The following is a 27,416-nucleotide window of genomic DNA, read 5'->3' as shown; positions in this document are numbered from 1 at the left end:
ATTCATTTTCTTTTTAAATATATTATTACTTTTTACCATATATTTCAAGGTAACTACCCATTAACCAATTAAAGTTTTTTTTTTTTCTGTAGCATTTTTAAAGTCTTTTACCGTTAAAATTAGACAATTTTTACAGTGCAAATTAAGCTGGGATAGGAGAAAGTATTTTAACACAGAAAAAGTTACATCAGCTTTAAAATTAAAATCATACTGTGTCAAAGTGACATTTTAAAAACAAACTTCTTATTTAGATATAAAAATAAAGGTCTACTCAGTCCAACTTGTACTTATGCAAGGTCTCCTTGAATGAGGACCACTCTGTTCAAAGAAACTTCACAGAGGAGGTTATTAGAAGTACATCAGGCACAAGACTCAGACAGCATGACAATCTGAAAAACAAGTTTTATTTTACCAATAAACACTCTTAAATGTTGTATTAGTTCCTTCTAAATCTGAATTGCTAAAGTACATCACAAACATAATTAATTTACCCACTTCCTATCTTGAGGGGGTGCTGGCATCTCGTGAATAAAACATGTGGCATTCAACCAGCTAGGGGTGCCAGCCCTTGATTATGACGCATGAATTCATACATCAAGACTTTGGATTGGCACACGCTTCTGATAATAATTTATTTACTGAGATAGATATGGTTGAACCATATCCATGGGTTTATTATTGACTAATGGGCTTCTGCACTGCATCAGTTGCATCCAAATCAACAAATTAGAAAATGTGTTAGTAATGCCAAATTTGGAGCCAGGTGTCTGAAACGAACTGGGCAGAACTAAACACAGTCTCCCTCTATTGTTTACACTGCACAATATACAGTGAGGAACAATAGCCCTACACTAAATAGCAAAAATATGAATATGGGTTAATCTCACCAAAAATGTCACCATGTCCAGTTAATATTTCACCCCAAAATCAAAGAAGAAAAAAAAAATACTTGGCTTAAAGAAAATCTGGATTTACTATAAGCGACAGTTTATGACTATTAGATTTTTGACATTGTGACATTATTTTCATGACAATTAAGCACACTCCCTCAGTTTTCACTAATGTAATGATAAGAAAAACAAAGATATATTAATTCTATGTCATGGTGGAAGTTGTTCTCATGTCTTTAAATCATGCTTATTTAACCCTTGGGTGGTCTTAAAGATCAAGTCCCTACTTTGAACCTGCTGGGTAAAATTGACCCATTTAATTTCAAAAGCTGGTAATAATGGCTGTTAGTTCTAGTCTTAGATCATTCCACTAGATGGCAGCGATCAATAGAAAAAAAAAAAATTCTTCTCTTACATGTTCCATCACAATATACAGATCTGAAAGGCAGGAGGCACCCAAATGTGTTTTGTAACTTCTTCACCCATAGTAATCCAGTCTTCTCTCATGTTTTGTGGAATATCTCGGCCTCTAAGAACCTCAGCTTTGTTATGATGTATAATACTTCATCATCAATAGTCAGGAACATATTCAAATTATTTGTTTTTAATACTTTCTTTGCTGAACTGCATTTTTTTCTGGACATTTGAGACATAACAGTGGATTATTTACCCAGACAAGATGAGAGACAAGTAAAAATGGATTAATTAAATAAAAAATAAAAAAATAAATAAAAAAAACCTAAGGTAAGAGCTGATATAGAGTTTGTGGCTACTTGAGGCTTATAGCAGTGATCGGAGCAGATATGAGACTTGTGTTTTTTTGTTTGTTTGTTTTTTTAAAGAATTTTACTTTGAAATTCTTTTGATAATTATTTGAAAAAATAATCTAATAACTTTAATTTGCATTTATTCTACATTTTTCAAACAGATGTTTGTTTATTATATCTCATTTGAACATGTTGAACATTTTAATGAACACTGAATTAACAGTAAAATAACAAACAAATTAATATCAATAAAAAATCTTGTTTGCATTTGTGTTTGCTTATGTGCAATTATGAGTGTAAATGTACTTATAAATAAGAATTGTAACTTTTCTAACACTCTAAAGTTTTTATATGAACCGGGTCAAATTGACCCAGAGGTATTAAGACTTTTTTTTTTAAAAAGCTTTGTATATAAATACGTGAAATAAAAAATATGTTGCCAGGTTCAGATCACCTCTGTGGATGATGTCATGAAAATGTCCTGAAAAGCTTTGTCTTTAGATGTGAAATGTTAATATAGGTGGTGAATTGTGATATTAACCCATATACTGTTCACTGAGAGCAATTGTTCCCATTAAGCTGTTCCACAAGCACCCCAAAAAATTGCAAATATGGTCTGACTCCTACCAACAAACTGGTCTTATGGTCACTATGGCTGTTTTCTATCATGACATCTGTCAGTTAGAAGTGATTTCTTGATGCAAACATGGCAAATTCATTTAAGTTTTGAACAATAACCTAAAGTTCAATTGAGTAAAAAAACAAAAAAAAACAATATAATAATATTATATCACATCACAAATTTAATAAGCATGTCAATATTGAGGCGAATCGTGGTTAGTGTAATTTGTCCAAAAAGCACAAACTTCAACATTAGTTAAGTGCCACTGAACAGAACACACAACAGGCACAGTTGCTCTAACAGTCACACAACAGATCCAGGCGTCATCACACACTTCTGCTGGATTAGTAGTTGGAAGAGTGTACAGGTGTAACACAGTGCAGGGAAAAGGGTCAATGAGTTCTCTGTCCAATCCTGTGCATGCAGCAAGCAGCCAATCAGCATTTAATGCCATTAGCCTGGCATCATCTGAGCTTTTTTTCTGTTAAAAATAAGACACAGTTATGTATAAACCACAACACAGCATAATGGTTTAAAAAAATGCAAACAGAAATGGTCAAATGCAAATAGCATGTCTATCAACTCATGCAACATAAAAGGCAACCTCCAACAATAAAAATCAACCCCTTTTTTAAAGGATTAGTTCACCCAAAAATGAATGTTCTCTTATCATTAACTCACCCTCATGCCATCCCAGATGTGTATGAATTTCTTTTTTCTGCAGAACACAAATAAATATTTTTTTGAAGAATATTTCAGCTCTGTAGGTCCATTCAATGCAAGTGAATGGTGACCAAACTTTTGTAGCTCCAAAAAGTAAAAAAGGCAGCATAAAAGTAATATCTTTAGAAGCAATATGATAGGTGTGGTTAAAAAACAGATCAATATTTAAGTCCTTTTTATTTTTCTCCCCAATTTGGTATGCCCAATTCCCAATGCGCTCTAAGTCCTCGTGGTGGTGTAGTGACTTGCCTCAATCTGGGTGGCGGAGGACGAATCTCAGTTGCCTCCACGTCTGAGACTGTCAATCCGCGCATCTTATCAAGTAGCTTGTTGAGCACGTTACCATGGAGATGTAGCACGTGTGGAGGCTTCACGCTACTCTCCGCGGCATCCACGCACAACTCACCACGCGCCACACCGAGAGCAAGAGCCACATTACAGCGACCACGAGGAGGTTACCCCATGTGAATCTACCCTCCCTAGCAACCGGGCCAATTTGGTTGCTTAGGAGACCTGGCTGGAGTCACTCAGCACACCTTGGATTCGAACTCGCAACTCCAGGGGTGGTAGTCAGCGTCAATACTCGCTGAGCTACCCAGGCCCCTTTTAAGACCTTTTTTACTATAAATCTCCAGTTTCACTTTCACATTCTTTTGCTGTTTTTTTGGCGATTCACATTCTTCGTGCATATCGCCACCTACTGGTCAGGCTGGTCAAAGGTGGACATTTATAGTAAAAAAAAAAAAAAAAAGAAAAGAAAAAAACTTAAATATTGATCTGTTTCTCACCCAGACCTATCATATCACTTCTGAATAAGGAATAATCATATAACTCCTATCATATAACTTCCAATTCTATTCCGATTCAATATAAATTCATATGGGTTTATTTTAGTTATAACGTACCTTTTGCTAACATATGAAATAAATTATTTCTGTCTCTGTACTCTCTCTTTAAGAAAACCAGCAGATCTGTAAAGAGCATCTGTAAATGAGCACATATTAACGAGAGAGTCTCGAATGGTTTATCTTATCTGTGCCATGCATGATTAGAATTAAATGTTTCTTTTTTTGTTGTTTCTGATTAACAACTGACTGTAAAGAGCAAAGTGTATTAAAAGAGACATTATTCAATGACAAATGGGTTGCGTGGATCATGTCTTTGGACACACATTACACGGAATAACTTTTACTCTCAACATGCGGTGAAAGGATCTCGCTGCTGAATACTCCACCACTAAACTATACTCCAGGTGAGTGAAATCTGAACATTTACCAGCCAGTTAACAAATATATATATATATATATTTTAGTCGCATTGTGTGAAATTTGGTTGCAAATGCAGGTTGATGATTTCCTCTCACTGTAGTGGAGGATTGCACGGAGTAAAAGACTGATCTTGGGATTTAAGAATCGATATAGAGATAGTCCATATGAAGATTACGATTGATCAGAAAATCTATATTTTTACCCACCCCTACTACTGACAACATGGATTTTACCATTAGAGTCATTTGGATTACTTTTATGCTGCCTTTGTGCTTTTTGGACCTTCCGGCCACCATTCACTTGCATTGTGATGACCTACAGAGCGGAGATATTCTTCTAAAAATCTTCATTTGTGTTCAGCAGAAAGTCAAACACATCTGAGATGTACCGTTGTACCATTCTCATGATTAAAAAATTACTCCTACAGAGATTTTGATCAAATCACCCATCCCAACATCACAGCACCACCGCATACCTTCCAGCAGAAGCCGCCACAACAACCATCTGTGCAGCTCCAGAGACGCCCACAGCGCCAAGAGCAGAAGTGTGTCCTGAAGATCCGTTCACTGGACTCCCATCTCCTCTCAGGATCCCTGTACACTTCCAGTTATCCATGTAATTAGCTGCAGGGTTTCAAGACATGAAACAGCATTTACAGCACAAAGTCTTTCATGGGATTTATTTCGTGTCATGCTGTGATATTATTGGTTAATATGATGTTTTTCTTAGTTTAAATCAGAAGAAAAAGTAATTTCAGAGAAAAAGAAAGTTTAATAAAGACCCCAATCAAATCACAGTTCTCTTTCTGATGTTTTCCTATTAAAACAGGACATTTGGGCAGGAAATATAAGAACTCATCCCTGGTATTAAGAAGAGCATTTGACTGGACAAAAACAATGTACAGCAGTGGTTCTCAATTTTCAATTTTTCAGTCATGCCCCATTATAAACTAGAAAATCTCTTCTCACCCATTATCTGATCAAAAAAATTATGGAATTGTTTTTTATTTTATTTTATTTATTGAAAATAAAAACAGCTTTTAAATCATTGGCTTTCAGCTTCATGTTACAAAAATACTTAGTTAAAAAAAAAAAACTATGAAAACAAAGTTTTATCTTTTCTTTTAGTTTTCATCGTTTTGTTACACTCTTGCTTTTTTATATTAAAAAAATGGGGCAGTATTCTGTGTCCCCCTTACAATACCTAAATGCACCCACACTTTGAGAACCATGGGTGAAGAGCAAAATGAATTTTCCCCAAAATTAAAAAGCTACTTTTCTTCTTTAGAATAATGTGTGCTGATGATTCGTGCACAGTAAGAGCAGGGAAATTAAAGGTGCTGTTATCAAATTTTTTCATGGAAAGGTCTGCAAAAAAATGTCTTACTCCATGAAAGATATTAATGAAATACAGATGAAGTCAGTTTACATACACCTTAGCCAAATACATTTAAACTCAGTTTTTCACAATTCCTAACATTTAATTGTAGAAAACTTAGGTCCCTGTCTTAGGTCCGTTAGGATCACTACTTTATTTTAAGAATGTGAAATGTCAGAATAATAGTAGAGAGAATTATTTATTTCAGCTTTTATTTCTTTCATCACATTCCCAGTGGGTCAGAAGTTTACATACACTTTGTTAGTATTTGGTTGCATTGCCTTTAAATTGTTTAACTTGGGTCAAACATTTTGGGTAGCCTTCCACAAGCTTCTCACAATAAGTTGCTGGAATTTTGGCCCAATCTTTCAGACAGAACTGGTGTAACTGAGTCAGGTTTGTAGGCCTCCTTGCTCGCAGAAGCTTTTTCAGTTCTGCCCACAAATTTTCTATCGGATTGAGGTCAGGACTTTGTGATGGCCACTCCAATACCTTGACTTTGTTGTCCTTAAGCCATTTTGCCACAACTTTGGAGGTATGCTTGGGGTCATTGTCCATTTGGAAGACCAATTTGCGACCAAGCTTTAGTTTCCTGGCTGATGTCTTGAGAAGTTTCTTCAATATATCCACATCATTTTCCTTCCTCATGATGCCATCTATTTTGTGAAGTGCACCAGTCTCTCCTGCAACAAAGCACCCCCACAACATGATGCTGCCACCCCCAAGCTTCATGATTGGGATGGTGTTCTTCATCTTGCAAGCCTCTCCCTTTTTCCTCCAAACATAACAATGGTCATTATGGCCAAACAGTTCAATTTTCGTTTCATCAGACCAGAGGACAGTTTTCCAAAAAGTAAGATCTTTGTCACCATGTGCACTTGCAAACTGTAGTCTGGCTTTTTTATGGAAGTTTTGGACAAGTGGCTTCTTCCTTGCTGAACACCCTTTCAGGTTATGTGAATATAGGACTCGTTTTACTGTGGATATAGATACTTGTCTACCTGTTTCCTCCAGCATCTTCACAAGGTCCTTTGCTGTTGTTCTGGGATTGATTTACACTTTTCGCATCAAACTACGTTCATCTCGAGGAGACAGAATGTGTCTCCTTCCTGAGCGTTATGATGGCTGTGTGGTCCCATGATGTTTATATTTGCATACTATTGTTTGTACAGATGAGCGTGGTACCTTCAGGCGTTTGGAAATTGCTCCCAAGGATGAACCAGACTTTTTTTTTTCTGAGGTCTTGGCTGATTTCTTTTGATTTTCCCATGATGTAAAGCAAAGAGGCATTGAATTTGAATGTAGGCCTTAAAATACATCCACAGGTACACCTCCAATTGACACCAATTATCCAGTAAGAAGCTAATTGGCTAATTGCATGACAATTTTCTGCTTAAAGGCACAGTTAACTTGGTGTATGTAAACTTCTGACCCACTGGAATTGTGATATAGTCAATTAAAAGTGAAACAATCCATCTGTAAACAATTGTTGGAAAAATGACTCGTGTCATGCACAAAGTAAATGTCCTAAACAACTTGTCAAAACTATAGTTTGCTAATATTAAATCTGTGGAGTGCTTAAAAAAATGGGTTTTAATGACTTCAGCCGAAGTGTATGTAAACTTCTGACTTCAACTCTAAGTGTCTTGAGATATCTCACCTTTCTCTGTGACAGCTCTAGACTCTGTAAACAGCAAACAACAAAAGTGTCTGCGGGCCACGGCCTCTGACGCTTTCTGCCTGTCAATTATTTTGCGCATTCTCATAGTGTTGTAGTGAATTATTGAGGTTTAATGCCATTTTTATGCCATGTTGTTCATAACAGTTGTCAGTTGAGGGCGCCATTTTGCAGCTGTTATTTTTGACAACCACTTCGGCTCGGTGTCAGTCTCAAAGCTCATTTGGTATCTTCGGAATGCGGGGATTTGGAAAGAGGGGGCGTGACTAATCCAACAGCTCAGTTTGTGGAAATTCTAAAATGGCCGAAATCAATAAATATGGTCAATTTTGGTTTCATTTTTACTCTGTGGTGAAGTATGTGTGTTAAAGAGTAGACAACATTAAAGGAGACCTATTATTGCCCTTTTTACAAGATGTAATATAAGTTTCAGGTGTCACCAGAATGTGTCTGTGAAGTTTCAGCTCAAAATACCCCACGGATCATTTATTATACCATGTTGTAAATGCCTCTTTTTGGGTGGAATCAAAAACACGCTGTTTTCGTGTGTGTCTCTTTAAATGCAAATGAGCTGCTGCTCCCCACCCCCTATTATTATACAGACAGTAAACGTAAAAATAACGACATAGCTCTGGTCTCCGTGAAGACAACCAGAGACAATGGTAACTTTAGCTGCATTAGCCTGTGGATTCAGCTAACAAGCATATTCAGGAAAGGCGATTTGCAAACATTCGCAAAATATAAAGCGCGATACTAAAGCTGGAACACAGACAGTTGGTACTGATCCATGCTTGAGAATTTTTGGAAAATTCTGCTTTATATTTGTGGCAGCGGGGGCGTGGTCGAGTGCCCGTCCGGAGAGAGAGAATGCAGTAAGGGCGCTTACACCAGAGCTAAATTATGTCTAACACCTGTCTCTAATTCCAGTGAGCTGGGGAGAGCAGCATATAAACAGCCATGCCACCGTCAGAAGCAGAGAGAGAACAACATGTCAGTCCAGTGTTGGCGTGTGTCCTGAATGTCAAAAAGCTGCATGTCTTTTAAGAAGTTTATGGAGAGTTTTTTGTTATTGGTGAAGCTAACTGAGTGAACCCAGGAAAACACTAGAGAGAGTGTACAGGCTGTGCAGAGGGCAGAAAATAAAAGCCTTACTTTGACCGTGTCTGAGCTTCCCGACTCATCCTTTCCCGTGCAACCTTCACAATATTGATCCTCATTCACAAAGCAGTCCAGTGTAAAATGATTTGCACAAACATACACAAATTTTGGTATGTTTTGGGGCACATTTGCTTCAAAAACAAAACTTGTCCACTGCGTCTTCAGTGGCTCTGATGCTGGGAGTACATGAAGACTCTTATGTTCACTTTTACAGCCAACAACAGAACACGTATGATGCTTACGAAGCTGAGACATTATTCTTCTCACTGTAGCTGCTCCAGCGTGGAAATAAATGGTGGACTGTGTGTCATCACTCAGGGGAGGATCTATGATAATATTGTGGAGTCCGTCACCAGTCGTGGGTGAGGCCTGCTCTAAAGTGACGTCACTTTAGAGCAGAAACGAAAACTGATCATTCTGAAATGCTGGTTTTGATTAATAGAAATATAAGAAAGAGGAGTGGGTGGACTTTTAACATTGTAGGGTGGTTGTGTACACACACTGCCGACTCACATTTATGTTCAAACGCCATGTAAAAGTGAATTTTGTATAATAGGTCCCCTTTAAAGGAATACTTCACCCAAAACTGAAAAATCTCTCATTACTTACTCAATATTTCTATATCTCATCTCTGTAGGTCCTCACAATGCAAGTGAATGATGACCAAAAAGCACATAAAAGCAACATAAAATAATCCTTACAACTCCAGTGGTTTAATCCAAGTCTGTTGAAATGATATGATAGGTGTGAGTGAGAAACAGATTAATATTTAAGTCCTTTTTTACTACAAATCTCCACTTTCACATTGTTCTTCTTTTGTTTTTGGCGATTTGCATTCTTCCTGAATATCGCCACCTACTGGGCAGGGAGGAGAATTTATAGTAAAAAATATTGTTTTTATTGTTATTATTATTATTAAATATTGATCTGTTTCTCACCCACAATTCTTCACATCGCTTCTTAAGACATGGATTAAACCACTAGAGTCGTATGGATAACTTTTATGATGCCTTTGTGCTTTTTGCAGCTATAAAGGTCTGATCACCATTCACTTGTATCGTATGGACCTACAGAGCTGAGATATTCTTCTTAAAATCTTCATTTGTGTTCTGCAGAAGAAAGTCATTCACATCTGGGATTGCATAAGGGTAAGTAAATGATGAGAGAATTTTCTTTTTTGGATGACATAACCCTTAAATTAGTGAGATTTTTGGAATCAAAAATACTTCAAATATGAAAAACAATTGTGCCAAAGTGGTCTTCATCACTGAAAGAACATAAAAGAGTTGGGCTTTAAGACTAATATCTAAATAGGCAAATGATAAAGAGCTATCGTTTGAAATAGCTGTCGAAAAGGTTCACTCAGCAGGCAGTAGATTAAGTTCACAGCTGACCTTTCCAGAGTCGCACGCAGCCATCATCTCCAGAGGAGGCCAGCAGAGTGCTGGTGATGTTCCAGCTCACTCGCCACACCTGAGAGCTGTGACTGTCAAACTGAGCCATCACCTGCACCTCAAACTTAGTAGGACCAGAGCTGGTGGCACTCTCTCGCCTGTTAAACACAGAACACAAAGTCTAAGGGACTTTTTCAAAAATGAAAAACGCAAGTCAGATCACTTAGAAAAATAAAAGCACACCATTCCTCAATAAGCCACATGGTTTGAAATGTCAAACACCTTAAAAAGGAAGTGTTGTACAGATATGACTGTATGCCTCATAATGAGGCAATCTTTATTTGTTTTAATATATATCTGCAGGTTATGGTGCAATGGCTAGCCATCATTTCTTGCATGTCTAGATTTATGGATATTACTAAAAACAAAAATATGTGTCTGCTTACCTCCTTTAATACTTTGTATGAGGTGCTTATTTACCTAAGCGGTACTAGCTTGAAAATGCGGACGTCTTTGGTCGCTATCGCCAACACATGGAAAGATCTCCCGAGATTAGGAGCAAAGGTGATGTCATGCACTGGATCCGTCACAGTCATCAGTGTCTCAGCTTTGGCGTACTTCCTGTAATGTCAACATAAACCCATTAGAAATGTGCTTGTAAGGGCTATCTAGAAAAATAGGAACTAAAGTTAACATAATAAACACAGGAATTTCATACCTGGTATTTTCATTATACTCATAGATTTGTACTTTGCCACTGTATGTCACGTTACTGTCATCACTGCCCACAGCTATCATTGGAGGATGAGCTCGGGAACTAAAGGGCAGATCATACACACAATGCTCCTGAATTTTAAACTAGACACAGGGTCATCTTGTAAAAGACTACATAAGAGGAAATAGCAAGTAAGGTCTTGATGTAACCGAGTGTGTAAAAATCACGTTCAGACCTGGACGGGTTCCAGGAGATGCAGGAGCAGGAGAGCTTGCAGGAGATCTCATGCTGTAGAGACCACTGACTGAGGTTCATCACATCAGGGGCCTCGTAGATGCGCACCACCCCATCTGCAGAGCAAGTGGTCAGCATCAGACCCATGTGCTTGGGTGCAAACTTCACATCAGTTACTGATGTTCGACTGTCCACCAGTGTGGTTCTCTTGATCTGTATGAACACACAGCAGAAATCAATACAGGAAATGTGACATTGCTTTGCATATACACTACACTATTTGTTTCTCATGATCTTAACACCCCAATTCCAAAAAGTTGGGACAGTAGACAAAATGTTAATAAAAACAAAAAGGAGTGATTTGTAAGTGTACTTTGACTTGTTTTAAACAAACAGTATAAAGACAAGGTACTTCATGTTTAAAATAATCAACAGACATTGTTTTTTGAAGATATTTTCTGAAATTGATGCCTGGCTGCAACACAGTTGAGACAGGGGCAAATCAAGACTAATAACAATCTGACGAGTTGAACTGACAAGGTGATGTGAAACAGGAGATTTTAAACAGGTGAGGCAGTTGTGTTATAGTAAATAAGGAGCCTCCAATAAAAAGCCTAGTCCTTTAAGAGCATGGATGGGTTGAGACTCAACAACAGATGTGTCAGCTAATAATCCAGCGCTTTGTGAACAATGTTCCCCAAAAGACTAATTGGGAGGATTTGGGGAATTTCACCATCTATAGTGCACAATATAGTTAAAAGATTCAAGGAATCAGGTCAAATCTTGATGCATAAAGGGCAAGGCCAAAAAATAAAATTCTGAATGCTCGTGATCTCCGATCCCTCAGACGTCACGGTGTTAAAAACCGGGAATACTTTGGTAAACCTTGTCAGCCAACACCATTCGCTGCTGCATCTACAGATGCAAGTCAAGTCTTGCTGCTATGCAAAGGAGAAGCCATACATCAACACTGTCCAGAACGCTGCAGACTTCTCCATTAATGCAGAAAGGTATGTACAAATTTTGGAGCAACATATATTGCCATCCAGACCCCGTCTTTTCCAGGGTCATCCTTGCATTTTCCAGCAGGACAACGCCAAACCACAAACTGCATGACAAGTGCATGACTGTGTAAGAAGAGAGTCCGGGTGCTAGATTAATCTGCCTGCAGTCCAGACCTGTCTCCAGTTGAGAATGTGTGGTGCATTATTAAGCACACACTACGACAATGAAAGCCCTGTACAATTGTGAATCTAAAGACCTGCATAATGGATGAATGTGGGAAATTCTGCTAGCTAAACTTAAACTTGTCTTAAGTCTTTAGTGCCCAAACGCTTAAGTGTTATAAGAAGAAATGGTGATTTTACACAGTGGTAAACACTCAACTGTCCCAACTTTTTTGGAGCGTGTTGCAATCAACTGATTTGAAATGAGTGTATATTTTCAAAAAAACAAATAAATTCACAAGGTAAAACATCATGTGTTGTTGTAGTGTTTTCCATATATCAGTGTTAAATTGAACAGAATTTACAAATCACTTTTTGTTTTTATTAGCATTTTGCATCCTGTCCCAACTTTTTCGGAATTGGTGTTGCAAAAATAGAGATGGGAATAGTCAAAAAAATAAATAAATAAATAAAAAAAATTATTCCAAAGAGTCCGGTTCCTTAACAGTTTAATTATCGATTCTTTTAGTACTTTTGTGGAAGAAATATTTGGAAATAAGTAATGCACTTTAAGGGATTTACTGCCATCAGCAGCCTGTTACCAAATGATGAGATCATTTCATATTTTAACAGAACAGATTCTTGAAAAGGGGTTTATACACACTTCTTAATATATATTTTATTCATTCATTCATAAAAATACCACTAATTACAACAAAACTCGTAATGTGATTGTGTATCTTTAACAACACTTTATCATATCAACAACCGTCCAGGAGTTACTCTGTGTTAATGAAATTAAGTAATTATTGAATTCTTGATTCATTTCAAGACGGATATAATGAAATGAATGACTTGCGCTTTAGTAAGATTTTGATTCACTAAAAAGAATGGTCAGATAAGGGTCATTAGTTCAGTAGGAAGCGCTGTATCTTTTGCTGTGTAGATTTAAGCTGTAGTGCCACTGAGTGGTAGCAGGAAACACAGTCAAAGTATTGAATTGTAGCAAGGAGTCCCATCCGCATCAGTGGAATAATGCATGTTCGGGAACCATTAATGGAACCTAGAGTCCTGAAAATCTGTATTCTTTTTCAAAATGATGCAATTCTTGGTTCACAACCCTACTTAAAAACCTTTTAATCTAAAGCCTCTCAGGTAAAAGCAGAGGAGGTGGTGTATGTTTTATGATCAACAAATCCTGGTGTGATCAGAGGAACGTACATTCTATCAAGACTTTCTGCTCTCCTGATCTGGAATTTCTTATGCTTCTGTGTCAACCATTCTGGCTACTGAGGGAATTCACAGCGGTCATTATCACAGCTGTGTACATTCCCCCACAAGCCGACACAGACCGGGCACTCAAGGAACTGTATGGGAGTATAAGTGAGCAGGAAACCGCGCACCCTGAGGCCACGTCCATTGTGACCGGGGACTTTAATAAAGCCAGTTTAAAATCAGTCGCACCAAAATACCACCAGCACATTAGTTTCAACACACGAGGGGACCGGGTTTTGGACCATTGCTACTCTCCCTTCCGGGATGGCTACAAATCCCTCCCCCGCCCACCATTTGGCAAATCGGACCACTCTTCCATTCTGCTTCTGCCCGCTTACAGGCAGAAATTGAAACAGGAAGCACCCACCCTCAGAACGATCCAGTGCTGGTCGGACCAATCAGATTCTACGCTACAAGACTGTTTTGATCACACGGACTGGGAGATGTTCCGGTCCGCCTCTGATGACGACATCGAGCTTTATGCTGATAGCGTAATATGTTTCATCAGAACGTGCGTAGAGGACGTGGTTCCGACCAGAACAATACGGATCTATCCGAATCAGAAACCTTGGATTAATAGCGATGTTCGCGCAGCACTTAATGTGCGGACCTCTGCTTTATATTCCGGGAACGCGGAGGAGCATAAACAAGCCAGTTATGCCCTCCGAAAAACTATCAGAACTGCAAAACGCCAGTACAGGAGCAAGATTGAAGGACAGTTTAACACCACCAACTCTAGAAGCATGTGGCAGGGAATTAACATCATCACAGACTTTAAAGGGAATAAAAACTCCGCCATGAACACCGCTGCCTCTCTCCCGGATGAGCTAAATACTCAAAGCCACGTGCCCAGACGGCATTCCGGGCCGCGTCATCAGAGCATGCGCGAACCAGCTGGCTGGTGTTTTTATGGACATTTTCAACCTTTCCCTCTCTTTGTCTGTAGTCCCCACATGCTTTAAAACATTCACCATTGTGCCTGTTCCAAAATAATCAAAAATAACTTGCTTAAATGACTGGCGTCCTGTTGCTCTGACCCCCATCATCAGCAAATGCTTTGAGAGACTAATCAGAGATTACATCTGCTCTGTGCTGCCTCTCTCTCTTGACCCGTTGCAGTTTGCTTACCGCAACAACTGCTCCACTGATGATGCCATTGCATCTACAATACACACTGCTCTCTCCCACCTGGAAAAAAAGAACACTTATGTGAGAATGTTGTTTGTAGACTACAGCTCAGCATTCAACACCATAGTGCCCTCCAAGCTAGATGAGAAACTCCAGGCTCTAGGCTTAAACAGCTCGCTGTGCAGCTGGATCCTGGACTTCCTGTCAAGCAGACGCCAGGTGGTTAGAATAGGCAGCAACATCTCCTCCTCACTGACCCTCAACACTGGAGCCCCGCAGGGCTGTGTTCTCAGCCCACTCCTGTATTCCCTGTACATACATGTCTGTGTGGCAACACATAGCTCCAATGCCATCATTAAGTTTGCTGATGACAGGACGGTGGTAGGTCTGATCACTGACAATGATGAAACAGCTTACAGAGAGGAGGTGCACACTCTGACACACTGGTGTCAGGAGCACAACCTCTCCCTCAACGTCAGTAAGACAAAGGAGCTTGTGGTGGACTTCAGAAGAAAAGACAGAGAACACAGTCCCATCACCATCAATGGAGCACCAGTGGAGAGAGTCAGCAGCTTCAAGTTCCTGGGTGTCCACATCACTGAGGAACTCACATGGTCCATCCACACTGAAGTCGTTGTGAAGAAGGCTCATCAGCGCCTCTTCTTCCTGAGACGGCTGAGGAAGTTTGGAACGAACCGCCACATCCTCACACGGTTCTACACCTGCACTGTAGAGAGCATCCTGACTGGCTGCATCTCCGCCTGGTATGGCAATAGCACCACCCACAACCGCAAAGCACTGCAAAGTGTGGGGCGAACTGCCAGACACATCATCGGAGGTGAGCTTCCCTCCCTCCAGGAAATATATACAAGGCGGTGTGTGAAAAAAGCTCGGAGGATCATCAGAGACTCCAGCCACCCGAGCCACGGGCTGTTCTCACTGCTACCATCAGGTAGGCGGTATCGCAGCATCAGGACCCGCACCAGCCGACTCCATGATAGCTTCTTCCCCCAAGCAATCAGACTTCTGAACTCTTGATCTCCCACGATCAAATACATCAGCACTGCACTTTATTACCCTTACTCTTATATCTCACACCGGACTGTCATAAATTATATTATTATTATATTATATTCTCTCTTAACAACTGACTATCAACCGACAGCCTGAATGTCAATACAGTACAATACTGTACATTCTATATATACTTTTTTATATATTTTTATTTTTATTGAATAATGTGTTTCTATATAGTGTGTATTGTATACTGTACAGTGTATGTTATTATTTGTATATTGTTATGTGTAATTATGTGTATATCAGATGTTTAAATTGCGTTGTGTTAATTTGATGTTATTGTAAATTGGTATATGTCTCATCACTGTCACGACTGCTATGTTGATCGGAACTGCACCCAAGAATTTCACCCACTATTGCACTTGTGTATATGGCTGTGTGACAATAAAGTGATTTGATTTGATTTGAAGCCTTATGCTTAAATGATTAAATTTAGTTTTCTCTAATCAATTACAGATGCCACAATTAGGCTAACCATTCATGAGAAGTGTCAATTACAGGATTCCATTTAGGTCTACTCCTGATGTGTCAAAATTATTATTATTATTTGTATCAATCACAGTTCGTTTTGGATGTGTAGCCTACATAAAGAATATGACATGAATATGCTCCACACAAAATAAGTATTATTAATCGATTCATCGCAGTCACAATACCAAGAAAATACTCTACTATTATTAGGGATGTAACGATTTATCGATCTGGATCGATGCATTGATCAATTAACCAACGATGCGATGTCATCGATACAGCATGTAAAGATCGATGTATATTTTTTTTTTAAATGTACCTTAACGCTCTAATGCCAGCCATATCTGCACACATAATGTGATGCAGCAACCTTATGATATTCATCTCGCTTTATAAGCGCTAATTATGCTTCTCATCATGTGGGACACTGATGTGCGTGGAGCGATTGAAGTTGCGCTCTGCCCTCTCCGTGTGCGCGTCAACGGGGCTGCAAGCTCTGGTGACAGCATAGCGCGGAGCGGCTCACATACATAATTAAATCAGGCTTCCCTCAATATGGTGGCGCATGCAACACATTTGAATTCTACATGAGAATTTTCTCTTTTAAAGTGCTTTGGAGCAATTCAACCATGTCAAACAGCTCAAGAGCCCCGATATTCTGATATGTCCCAATATACTACAAATGGTCACTCTAGTGTTTCCCTCATTCCATAAGCCAATGAGCTGTCATCAAAACATTGATGATCACTTGTATGTGATTTTATGACTTTATTTTTTATATTATTTATTTTATTGTATTTTATATTTTTTGTGGATGTCCAAATGTGGATACTGGATTTGCACTTTTCTGAGAGCTCAATAAAATATTAAATTATATTTTGGTTGCATGTTTAACATAATAAATGTAACTGATTGTGTAAAATAGGCACATAATATCTTAATATCACTCGCAGACCCCTGAATTGAATCGAAATAGTATCGTGGCAGACTCAACACCAGATTGCTGGCTAAGAGAATCGATACAAGATCGTATCGTGATGAAACCGGCGATTTACACCCTTAACTATTATGCTGCGTTCATTCAAGTCAGATGCAGCCAAAAAGTGCCCAGCATATGAGGGAGTAGGTGTGTCCAAATTTTTGAGTGGTAGTGTAAAATGGATTGGACACTTCTCTGTAATTCACAGTTTGTGTGACTTAGATTCTGAAAAAGAGAATCATTTGACATACCCAGTGACTTTGACCGCGTTGTTTGTCATTGGATTCGCCGACTATCTCCTCCCATACAGCCGCAGTGCGATCAAACGAACATGATGCCAACACTTGACCGAACTCAGGGTGCGCCCATGTCACTCTCCACACAGAACCACTGTGGGTCTAAAAAAAAAAAAAGACAGTCAGAAATGAGAATACATGTAATGGACATAAAATGCAAACATGGGTCAAAAAAGTCCAATTTGTTTTGCTATATTTGACAGGTGAACTGTTTTTTCCCCCATCTGATATTCCAGGAATTCCTCCAAAAAAGGTGCCTCTGAAGATGTGAACAGCGAAATGTTTTTCACATTTAGTTTCCTATTTATCTTAGGGGTGTAATGGTTTTTCGTGGGATGATATATCGCGATTCAAAAATGTGACGTTGCGCATCGTAGAGAATGGCCAGTTTTTTTATTTTTTTTTTTTAACTTATTTTCACGTCTGTTCTATGGATCAGTCCATCTCAAGTGGTCCAATAATTGTAAAGTTGGTTGCTTGACCATTTTTAATTTCCCCAATTTTTTTTTTGTTGTATATTACCTCTATGTACTGGTATTGCAAAACCACTAGTTTTTTTATTTTTATTTTACTTGTTTTAACCACGACGGCCATCTTTGTGTCATGGCACACGTCATTTTGGTTATACAGCCGTTTACGGAAACCTCAGTATCTCGGCACAGGATGGTACTAGCTCCTTGGAACAAAAACTGATCTCTAAAGCATATTACAAGGTACATATTCATTTTGCACATTCATGTTTTATTAGAAGCTGTGAGATTTCCTCACTCAGTCTCTCTGAAATGTTGTGGGAGCGTCCGGTGAAAGTAGTCAATTCGGCGGGTGTCAGTTTTCTGAAAACATTGTTCATGAGAACCCACACTTTGTCCACAGTAGACGATTTGAATGATGTTCTTGGTCCAGGTATGTGGAAATTATTTTACAAAAACATACGTTTTCCACGCTGATGTCCTCAACCAATGGTGTGTCTTAACGCATTGAGTTTCTCAGCCAGAGAAACAGAGAATTCATCCCTAGGGAGAACGACAGTGATCATATCTGCTCTGTCAGTCATAATCCACTGCTTAAAGGTGATGTTATCAGGAAGTGTGTCATCTTTCACTGAATCTTCAATCATCTGCAGTAAGGCCTCTATACCTGGACACTGGTCACACTTGTTGAGCATGCAGTCATAACTGTTTATGTCACAGGCTAGAAGTTCCAGCAGGTCCTTGTAGTCCATTTTAGCTTTGCTGACTCAACCATCAGCTTGATGTTTTGATGTTGTGTGCAGACTCCACATACAGTTCACTTTAGTTACTTAAAACTAAATGCTTGTTTAATAACTTTTTGAAGAACCCTGTGATAGATCATGCTTCACTGTTGCCAATATCAAAAGTAGTACAATTTTAGACCTCATTGACAAGCATAAGCTACTGTACGTCAATCATAAACAATTACAGTAAAATACTGTGCATTTTTATTATTTGTTATGCTTATATTACATCTGTACTTTCTCAAAATGCATGAATAAAGTAGGCTTTTCACCAGATTTCTACTAGCCCTAGCTCTGTTACCAGTGGAATCTCAAACTCAAAATCAGGTTCCTACCTGGTCCCCCACCAGAGATATTCAACCAGAAAATTAGGCGAATTTTTAAAAAAATAAGAGAATTCTTAAACCTGAAATGTTCTGCATTCACACTATACTTACATATGTACCCCATTATAAATTGACCCTAAAAGTGGAACTTTCTTAAGCATTACATTAGGACTTAAGTGCAAAGTCTAAGGTACAATAATGTGCACAATTTGTATACATGTTCATGTACCTTGTAATGTGCTCTAGAGATCAGTTTTTGTTCCAAGGAGCTAGGACCATCCTGAGCCGAGATAGAGGATTCCGTAAACAGCTGTATAACCAAAATTTGTCATGTACCATGACACAAAGATGGCCGACGTGGTCAAACCAAGTAAAATAAAAAATAAAAAAACTAGTGTTTTGCAATACCAGCACATAGAGGTAATCACTCCAAAAAACAAAACAAAAAATAGGAAAATAAAAAATGGTCAAGCAACCTGTATGGGACCACTTGAGATGGACTGACCCCTATCCAATATGTGCAATGTCTTTCACCCACTTCACACGGGCATGCAAATGGAAATCGCTTCATTGCACACTAGAAGCAGGTGCTGATGAGTTCAGCTGAGACTGATTTGGAGGGCAAGCGATGATAAATATTGATCATCATCTCATATTATCCGCTTCTCAGGCTGGCACGCACTTCAGTAGCGCTTAACAGTCAGCAATCTGAATCCTCATGATAAACGAGGGATGGATGTTCATGCTTCTTCAATTAACATATATATGATTCAATAGGTAACTTCAATGAAAGCACACTATAATAATGCGGTATAGCACAAGAGATTGAATGTCCATCTTAAGCGCAAGAGTAAGTATGTACTGCGAGAGAAAATTACAGTTTACAGAGGAAATTTCAGAGCGGGATTGCACGTCTTATGCAACTAAGTATCACAGCACATTCCATGTTCACAATGCATGAAATTCCCAAATTTCGTTTTAACATGTTGGTGAAAATTAATAATACATACGATACGATTATAAGAATCGAAGCAAAATCTCTATGGCTGTTATTATCAGAGCTGTTCAGCTGCAGGCTGAAAATGACTATTTAAAACAGTCATCCTTATAAAACACCTGTCACATTTCTCATTTCTACAGGTATTTTCTTTCTGTCTTGAGTATCAGTCAGTTTTGGTCTTGTTTGGGTTGTTTAATTTCATGTTTCACTGATGAGGCAAAATATCTATATTTTATATTACACGTCACAACCGATTTAGTAGCAAGCTCTCCTCTCTCAGGAATTCATACGTTTTATTATACTGAGCAAATAATCAAATCTTTAACTCAGTGACTAGGTCTTTGATCCTGCTTGTGAAAACACTATGGCCCAAAAGTTGACAGCATGACTAAATGGGTAAGTGAAAACCCATAATTTGCTTCACAGAACTCTTCACTTAAAAACACGTGTAAACGACAGGACATTTGAGGTTAATATGTTCTATTTATGAATTTATATCTGTAAAGCACTTACAGTTGAAGTCAGAAGTTTACATACACCTTAGCCAAATACATTTAAACTCAGTTTTTCACAATTCCTGACATTTAATCGTAGAAAACATTCCCTGTCTTAGGTCAGTTAAGATCACTACTTTATTTTAAGAATGTGAAATATCAGAATAATAGTAGAGAGAATGATTTATTTCAGCTTTTATTTCTTTCACCACATTCTCAGTGGGTCAGAAGTTTACATACACTTTGTTAGTATTTGGTAGCATTGCCTTTAAATTGTTTAACTTGGGTCGAACATTTTGGGTAGTCTTCCACAAGCTTCTCACAATAAGTTGCTGGAATTTTGGCCCATTCCTCCAGACAGAACTGGTGTAACTGAGTCAGGTTTGTAGGCCTCCTTGCTCGCACACGCTTTTTCAGTTCTGCCCACAAATTTTCTACCAGATTGAGATCAGGGCTTTGTGATGGTCACTTCAACACCTTGACTTTGTTGTCCTTAAGCCATTTTGCCACAACTTTGGAGGTACGCTTGGGGTCATTGTCCATTTGGAAGACCCATTTGCGACCGAGCTTTAACTTCCTGGCTGATGTCTTGAGATGTTGCTTCAATATATCCACATAATTTTCCTTCCTCAAGATGCCACCTATTTTGTGAAGTGCACCAGTCCCTCCTGCAGCAAAGCACCCCCACAACATGATGCTGCCATCCCCATGATTCATGGTTGGGATGGTGTTCTTCGGCTTGCAAGCCTCACCCTTTTTCCTCCAAACATAACGATGGTCATTATGACCAAAATTTCCAATTTTTGTTTCATCAGACCAGAGGAAATTTCTCCAAAAAGTAAAATCTTTTGGAAATTGCTCCCAAGGATGAACCAGATTTGTAGAGGTCCACAATTTTTTTTCTGAGGTCTTGGCTGATTTCTTTTGATTTTCCCATGATGTCAAGCAAAGGGGCACTGAGTTTGAAGGTAGGCCTTAAAATACATCCACAGGAACACCTCCAATTCAGTACACCTCCTATCAGAAGCTAATTGGCGAATTGTCTAAAGGCTTGACATAATTTTCTTGAATTTTCCAAGCTGCATAAAGGCACAGTTAACTTAATGCATGTAAACTTCTGACCCACTGGAATTGTGATATAAAAAGCAGACCTGCGTGATGTTGGCCCCCCACGCAAAACGTCGGCAAAACAGTCTCAATCGTTTGTGCTGTAAATATTTTCGCATTCACTTAACTGTTACCTATCCACTGTGCATTTTCAACTTTTAACGGACATAGCGGATCAGAGGATGCGTGGAATGTAACACAAACTCCAAGTGTTTTTACTTGTTACTGTATGTAGTTATGTGAATAACAGTAGTTATATTAACACTGTCATAAATACAGGCACCATAATCTGTTTGCTGTAGCTCTGTGTTTATACATACATAGGCTGTGTGTGTGTGTGTGTGTGTGTGTGTGTGTGGGCGGGCCTATACAGTACAGGTCAAAAGTTTGGAAACATTAAGATTTTTTAATGTTTTGAAAGAATTCTCTTAATCTCACCAAGGCTGTATTTATTTGATTAAAAAAAACAAACAAAAAAAAAACAAAACAGTAAAAACAGTAATATTGTGAAACAATACACTTTAAAATAGCTGTTTTCTGTTTTAATATAATTTAAAATGTAATTTTATTTCTGTGATGTCTAAGCTGAATTTTCAGCATCATTACTCCAGTCTTCAGTGGTTTGTTTGTTTGTTTTTAATTTCATTTTTGTTTTTCTTTGTTTTACTTGTATTGTTTATTTTATAGATTATACTGTATATTCTTTTTTCTATTTGTAGTCTATATATGCTCTATATTTTATACTATGTGTTGGAATGACTATTGTCATGTTCATTGTTTGTAATTTGACTGGCATAATAAAAAAAAAAAAGAAAAACTCCAGTCTTCAATGTCACATGATCCTTCAGAAATCATAGTAAAATGTTGATTTTGTGCTCAACTATTATCAATTATTATTGGTGCTCAATTATTAAGAATGGTTCTTATTTTTTATCAATGTTGAAAACCATTTTTGCATGCTTAATATTTTTGTGGAAACCGTGATACATTTTTGTGTGGATTCTTTGATGAATAGAAAGGTAAAAAGAACAGCATTTATTTGAAATAGAAATCTTTTTAACAATATAAATGTCTTTACTGTCTCTTTTGATCAATTTAATGCATCCTTGATGAATAAAAGTATCATACTTACCCCAAACCTTTGAATGGTTGTGTATCATGGTTTCCAAGCAGCACAACTGTTTTCAACTGAAAATAATGAATGTTTCTTGAGCAGCAAATCAGCATATTAGAATGATTTCTGAAGGATCATGTGACACTGAAGACTGAAGTAATGATGCTGAAAATTCAGCTTTGATCACAGGAATAAAAACAATTGTTTTACATTGGAATAATATTTCACAACATTACTGTTTTACTGTATTTTTGATCAAATAAATGCAGCCTTGATGAGCAGAAGAGACTTCTTTCAGAAACATTAAAAAATCTTAATATTTTCAAACTTTTGACTAGTACTATATATGTATGTGGAAACTCGTGACTCAATGAATTAAGCCAAAATGATTTTACTTTTGAAATGTAATTACTGTGTACTATCGAACATCCATTAACACAAATAATGGACCTTTAAAAACTTAAACTTAAAAACATGTGATGATATATCACATGTGTCCAGATGCCAGGCTTAAAATTGTGTATTCCCTTTTTGTATTTTAGAGAACTTGTTGTTGTATTTAACCATTTCAGGCATGAATTCAATCCATTTCTGAAATGAAACTGGGTGAAAGGGACCCTGGCTCAAAATCAGTGTCATCACTACTGCCATTTGTTTCATGATCACATTCATGAGTAAACCCTAAAGCAATCCAGATGTTGTGTCTATTGAATTTAACAAAAGTGTATAGAGCCTTTGCAGTGATTTTGTTTTCTAGCTGCTTACTAAGCTCTGTCCAGATGCTCTGATTAGGAGTAACTATGTTGCCATTTTGGACTACGGCCTCTTTAGATGAACACAGGACAGTGAAAATGTAATCTCTGTCGACTGCTGGTTTCTTGGGCATCTGGCATAAGCAAAACATAATTACCCACTTAAATAATCCTGACTCAAAAAATGTCATGTTCAGTATAAACTTGTCTTCATGTATTACTGTATTGGTCTGAATATAAGGATAATATAATATAATAATAATATATAAGGATAATTTATCTTATATTAGGACCAATATGGTAATGTTGACCCCTAGATGAACAATGTATTCAAAAAACTAACATGGGTCACATGTGCAACTGTAATGAGCATATATTAGTATTAGCAATGAGTTTTCTGTTCAATAAACATTGACAATCTTAGCTCTCTTGAATGTTGTACCATTATTCTTGAAGTTAACATATAATATTGTAACTGACAGTGTTAAAACATTGTACTTACATTGGCCAGAAATTTGATTTATATCGACTTCTCTACAAACTCTACACTCATTTCCACAAGAGCATCTTGAACAGAAGTGTCACTTGTGCCTAGTGGATGGCAGTGAAGTGTAGCAGATGATACTCCATGTAAATAAATAAAAAGTTCATTCAGGAAAGACCAGTGAATGAAGTAAAGATAATTGTTTATTGAACAAATGATGTGATGATTAGTCTTGACAGAAAGTCTTCGGCAATTCGACTCTAAAAGTGTGTTCACATCGAGGAGATTTGCACTTTTGTTCTCGTGCCCAGAGCTGAGCGAAAGTGAGTGACAGAAAAAGAGTCCGACAGCACCAGATGAATATTGAGCTGCTGCAGTCTGAACACCAATACGTTTTTTAATAAACACCATAGCAACTACAAAAACATTGATAAGGAGTTGTTGTTGTATTAAAACATCTTCATCCAACATTTTGGTAAGATATTGAAATGACAAACCAAAGTAAAATGCTCACTGCTCATAAATCGTACTGACTACACACAAAACAAGATAGACCTATTCTAGAAATATACAAAATAGTAGCCTAATATATAGTAATCAGAATGACCGAGACTGCTACTAACCTATATTTGATTTTTGTGACCATTAAGTGATCTATTTTAATCTGTCAGTATTGTATTCAATAAATATCAGCATTTATAATTCGCCTGTAATTCAGTGTTTAATATTTAAAAAACCGAAGCAGCACAAACGAAACTTTTACCGGCACAAACGAAGCACAAACAAACGAGACTATTTGAGGTGAATTTGGAGCATGTGGGGGGGCTGAGCGACCTCAGAATGACCTATAAATATTATTTTAATATCTAAAAAGCCGAAGCAGCACAAACGAAACTTTTTACAGCACAAACGGAGCACAAACGATTGAGAATATTTTGCCGACGTTTTGCGTTGGGTGGGGGGGCCAACTTCACGCAGGTCAAAAGCGGTAATGATTCTGAATGAGTCGGAAAAACCAGCAAGGAGACTGTCTGAACATTTTGTTTATTTATAGAGAGAAATGCACATTAGGGTTGTGCTGACGGATGATAGACTCGGGGATCGATGATGGTCAGAGTTATCGCCAATAGCTGATGCCTTTGACCATGTCAAGACGATATTTGGCTCGTTTTCCCATTAATGTATTAAATTATTATTTTTATTATTAAGCTATTATTATTATTATTATCAAATTAATATTACAAATAATTTGCCCGTAGACACACAGACATGCTTGAAGAAACAATTTATTATATAATTAAGAACAGATGACAGAAAAGCCGTCTATGCGCATGTATGACACGCTGTTTGTACAGAGGCGTGCAGTCTCTTGGAACACGTGCATGTAAAAGGTTCTCACTCTTTCTTTGTTTCTGTCTTCTGATTTTTGTTTTTGCAAGAACAGTATCGTCTATGAGTGCTGCAAATGACCTCAGACATCTCAGCTCAGGAGGTGCTCTGAGTTCAGTTCACTTTATTTCCACAGAGCAGTTTATTGTGAACGCAACTCTGCAGCCTATACATCTGTGATTAAAACATAAAATAATACAAAAACACATTCACCTCCAACCATGATTTACATTTCAGTGATTATTATCATCATTATAATTATAATTTTTACATTTATAATTGTTTTTATGTCTTCATTTGTGTAAGTAATTTTCCACCTGCATGTTTAGACGGAAACTTGCCTGACGGTAAATGGAAGGTTATATATAGTATATCGTTTTTTTTAATCACTTCATTATTTTAATTGCTTTTTCATTTCGTTTGGAGTGCAATTTCAATTTAGAAATGTATTTAGAAACGTTTTTCATTTTTTAAATAAATTCATTTAATTTTCAATGCAAAATCACCAAAGCAAGAATATTCACCGATCCCTCAGCCCAGGTGTTGACAATGTAAATGGATATTGCGATATATATATATATATATATATATCGTGAAGGAAGGAACAAAACGAATTTATTACACACATGATGTATTTTCCCGGACAACGAAATTCCCGACTGGTAGAGAATGCACAGATGAAGTAGGTTCTTTGCCAGAGAGATGTTGCCCTTCACAACTGTTGTAAAGCCATCTTTCAAAAAGTTGAACACACATTTTAATTGCAATTAATTTTTTCCAGTTTCATTTGAATTTTTAGTTAAAATAAAGTACAAAGTTTGAAATCAAGGTGTCTTGCTTTATTGTGTAGCGTTAACCCTAACCCTGCTTAATGAATATTACCCCATAGTTCCACCTAGCATCCAACCAGCAGTAATACTGGTGTTCGTCAGTTTCCTGCGGGTTTTTTTTTCCTGCGACGAACCGACCAATCAAAACTTGGTCAACCAAGACTCTTCTCATCGACTAAGGTTTGGTCGACTATCAGGGGGCAGCCCTAAAAAAAATCCTTAGTGTTGAGCTCTGACCCGCTATGACCAAGAACATTTGCCGTTACACGATGCTTAAAGTGAAGCTGGAGCGCTTTTAAAGTTTATATTTGTTTGTTTATATTTTCCAAGTAAAAATCTGAACCACTGGCCCAAACGGGTCAGTAGAAAAAATCCTTAGCGTTGAGCCTGACATTTCAATGGGCATTTACACCCAGATCACAACACAAGAAATAACAATCATACCTTCCAGCTGGCAGTGCAGTGCCATTCTCCATTGTCACCTTTATCCCAGACCTACAATAGTTCAGAAAAGCCAGAAATCAGACGTAACAAAGACTTCGATCTGAAACTGCTACATGAACTAAACTCCAGTCTGTAAAAACATGCAACATGCAACATGAGGCTTAAGCCTGCCTGAACGAAATACACACATACATAATATTACTAAATTCTTGATCATCTAGAACAAGAAGCTCCATAAGGACCTTTCCCAAACTTTTGTAAACGACAAACAGTTCATTCATCTCCTATTCTACCAAACCCCCTAATGTCATGGCATCTAACAGCTCTTCATTCATATCTCTCACACATGGCGTCTAGACCCCCAGAAAGGATATTCTGAATCTGAGGATCCCAAAACTAAAGATGACTGATGATATTTGACTTAAACAGCACGTTATAAAGAGAAGAATTGCCAGTGGCTGGAGCTGAAGTGTGAACTGCATCTGCATCACAGGCAAAGATGCCCAAACTGATGCAAAGTTGCAGCAAACATCTTTCACTTATTTAAGACTACTGTCTGTGTCTCAAAACCTGCTGCCTACCTAGACCTCATTTTGGGCATCAATCATCAAAGGCGCGTGCAGCCTTTTCTATGTTGTCTATGTAGGCATCTCAGCTCATTAGGTTTTGAGACACAGTCAGCCTCTACATAATGTCCTGTGTAGTGAGAGTAAACACAGACACGGCGGTTTCTTGCCTTGACACTCTGATCACTGGAGCAGGTCGCCATCCTCCGACCATGGAAGTCATAAGAAACATCGTGAATGAGATCTTTATGATCTGCTGCGATACTTTTCGCCACGAACATTTTCCAGTAACTGCTTCTTGATGGCGACAGGAAAAATCCTAAACGAATTATTTATTTTGTCAACTGAAATAGCAGAATAATATGCGGTGTTTCCTCAAACTTCTGCTGAGATATTAAACTGTACCGGCGACATGCTGACTCTAAACGGTTGCTCGC

The 27,416-nt window shown here is 37.9% G+C and overlaps 1 protein-coding gene across 1 annotated transcript; it reads right to left on the bottom strand.

Moving 5' to 3' along the window:
• Positions 1-385: 385 nt before the first annotated feature.
• LOC127420744 (nucleoporin SEH1-like) lies at positions 386-27,416 on the bottom strand. The gene is made up of 9 exons (XM_051663264.1): positions 27,150-27,416; positions 26,414-26,464; positions 17,174-17,320; positions 10,828-11,039; positions 10,596-10,694; positions 10,358-10,498; positions 9,878-10,035; positions 4,746-4,893; positions 386-2,760 (listed from the first exon to the last, which is right to left on the bottom strand). Exons 1-9 carry the CDS (start codon positions 27,258-27,260, stop codon positions 2,733-2,735), a joined length of 1,095 nt encoding a protein of 364 aa, XP_051519224.1. The 5' UTR covers positions 27,261-27,416; the 3' UTR covers positions 386-2,732.

The sequence above is a fragment of the Myxocyprinus asiaticus genome, chromosome 30 (assembly GCF_019703515.2).
Source record: "Myxocyprinus asiaticus isolate MX2 ecotype Aquarium Trade chromosome 30, UBuf_Myxa_2, whole genome shotgun sequence".
Lineage (NCBI taxonomy): Eukaryota > Metazoa > Chordata > Actinopteri > Cypriniformes > Catostomidae > Myxocyprinus > Myxocyprinus asiaticus.
This window is presented reverse-complemented; position numbering and strand designations above follow the sequence as displayed.

What these genes read in the sequence shown, in the direction of transcription:
- LOC127420744 (XM_051663264.1), bottom strand. Translation starts at nt 27,260, where the DNA reads ATGTTCGTGGCGAAAAGTATCGCAGCAGATCATAAAGATCTCATTCAC. An exon ending in CCAGTGATCAGAGTGTCAAG is followed by an intron (nt 26,465 to 27,149) that starts GCAAGAAACCGC and finishes GAACTATTGTAG; the next exon opens with GTCTGGGATAAAGGTGACAA. An exon ending in CTGCGTGCGACTCTGGAAAG is followed by an intron (nt 4,894 to 9,877) that starts GTCAGCTGTGAA and finishes GAAACCCTGCAG; the next exon opens with CTAATTACATGGATAACTGG.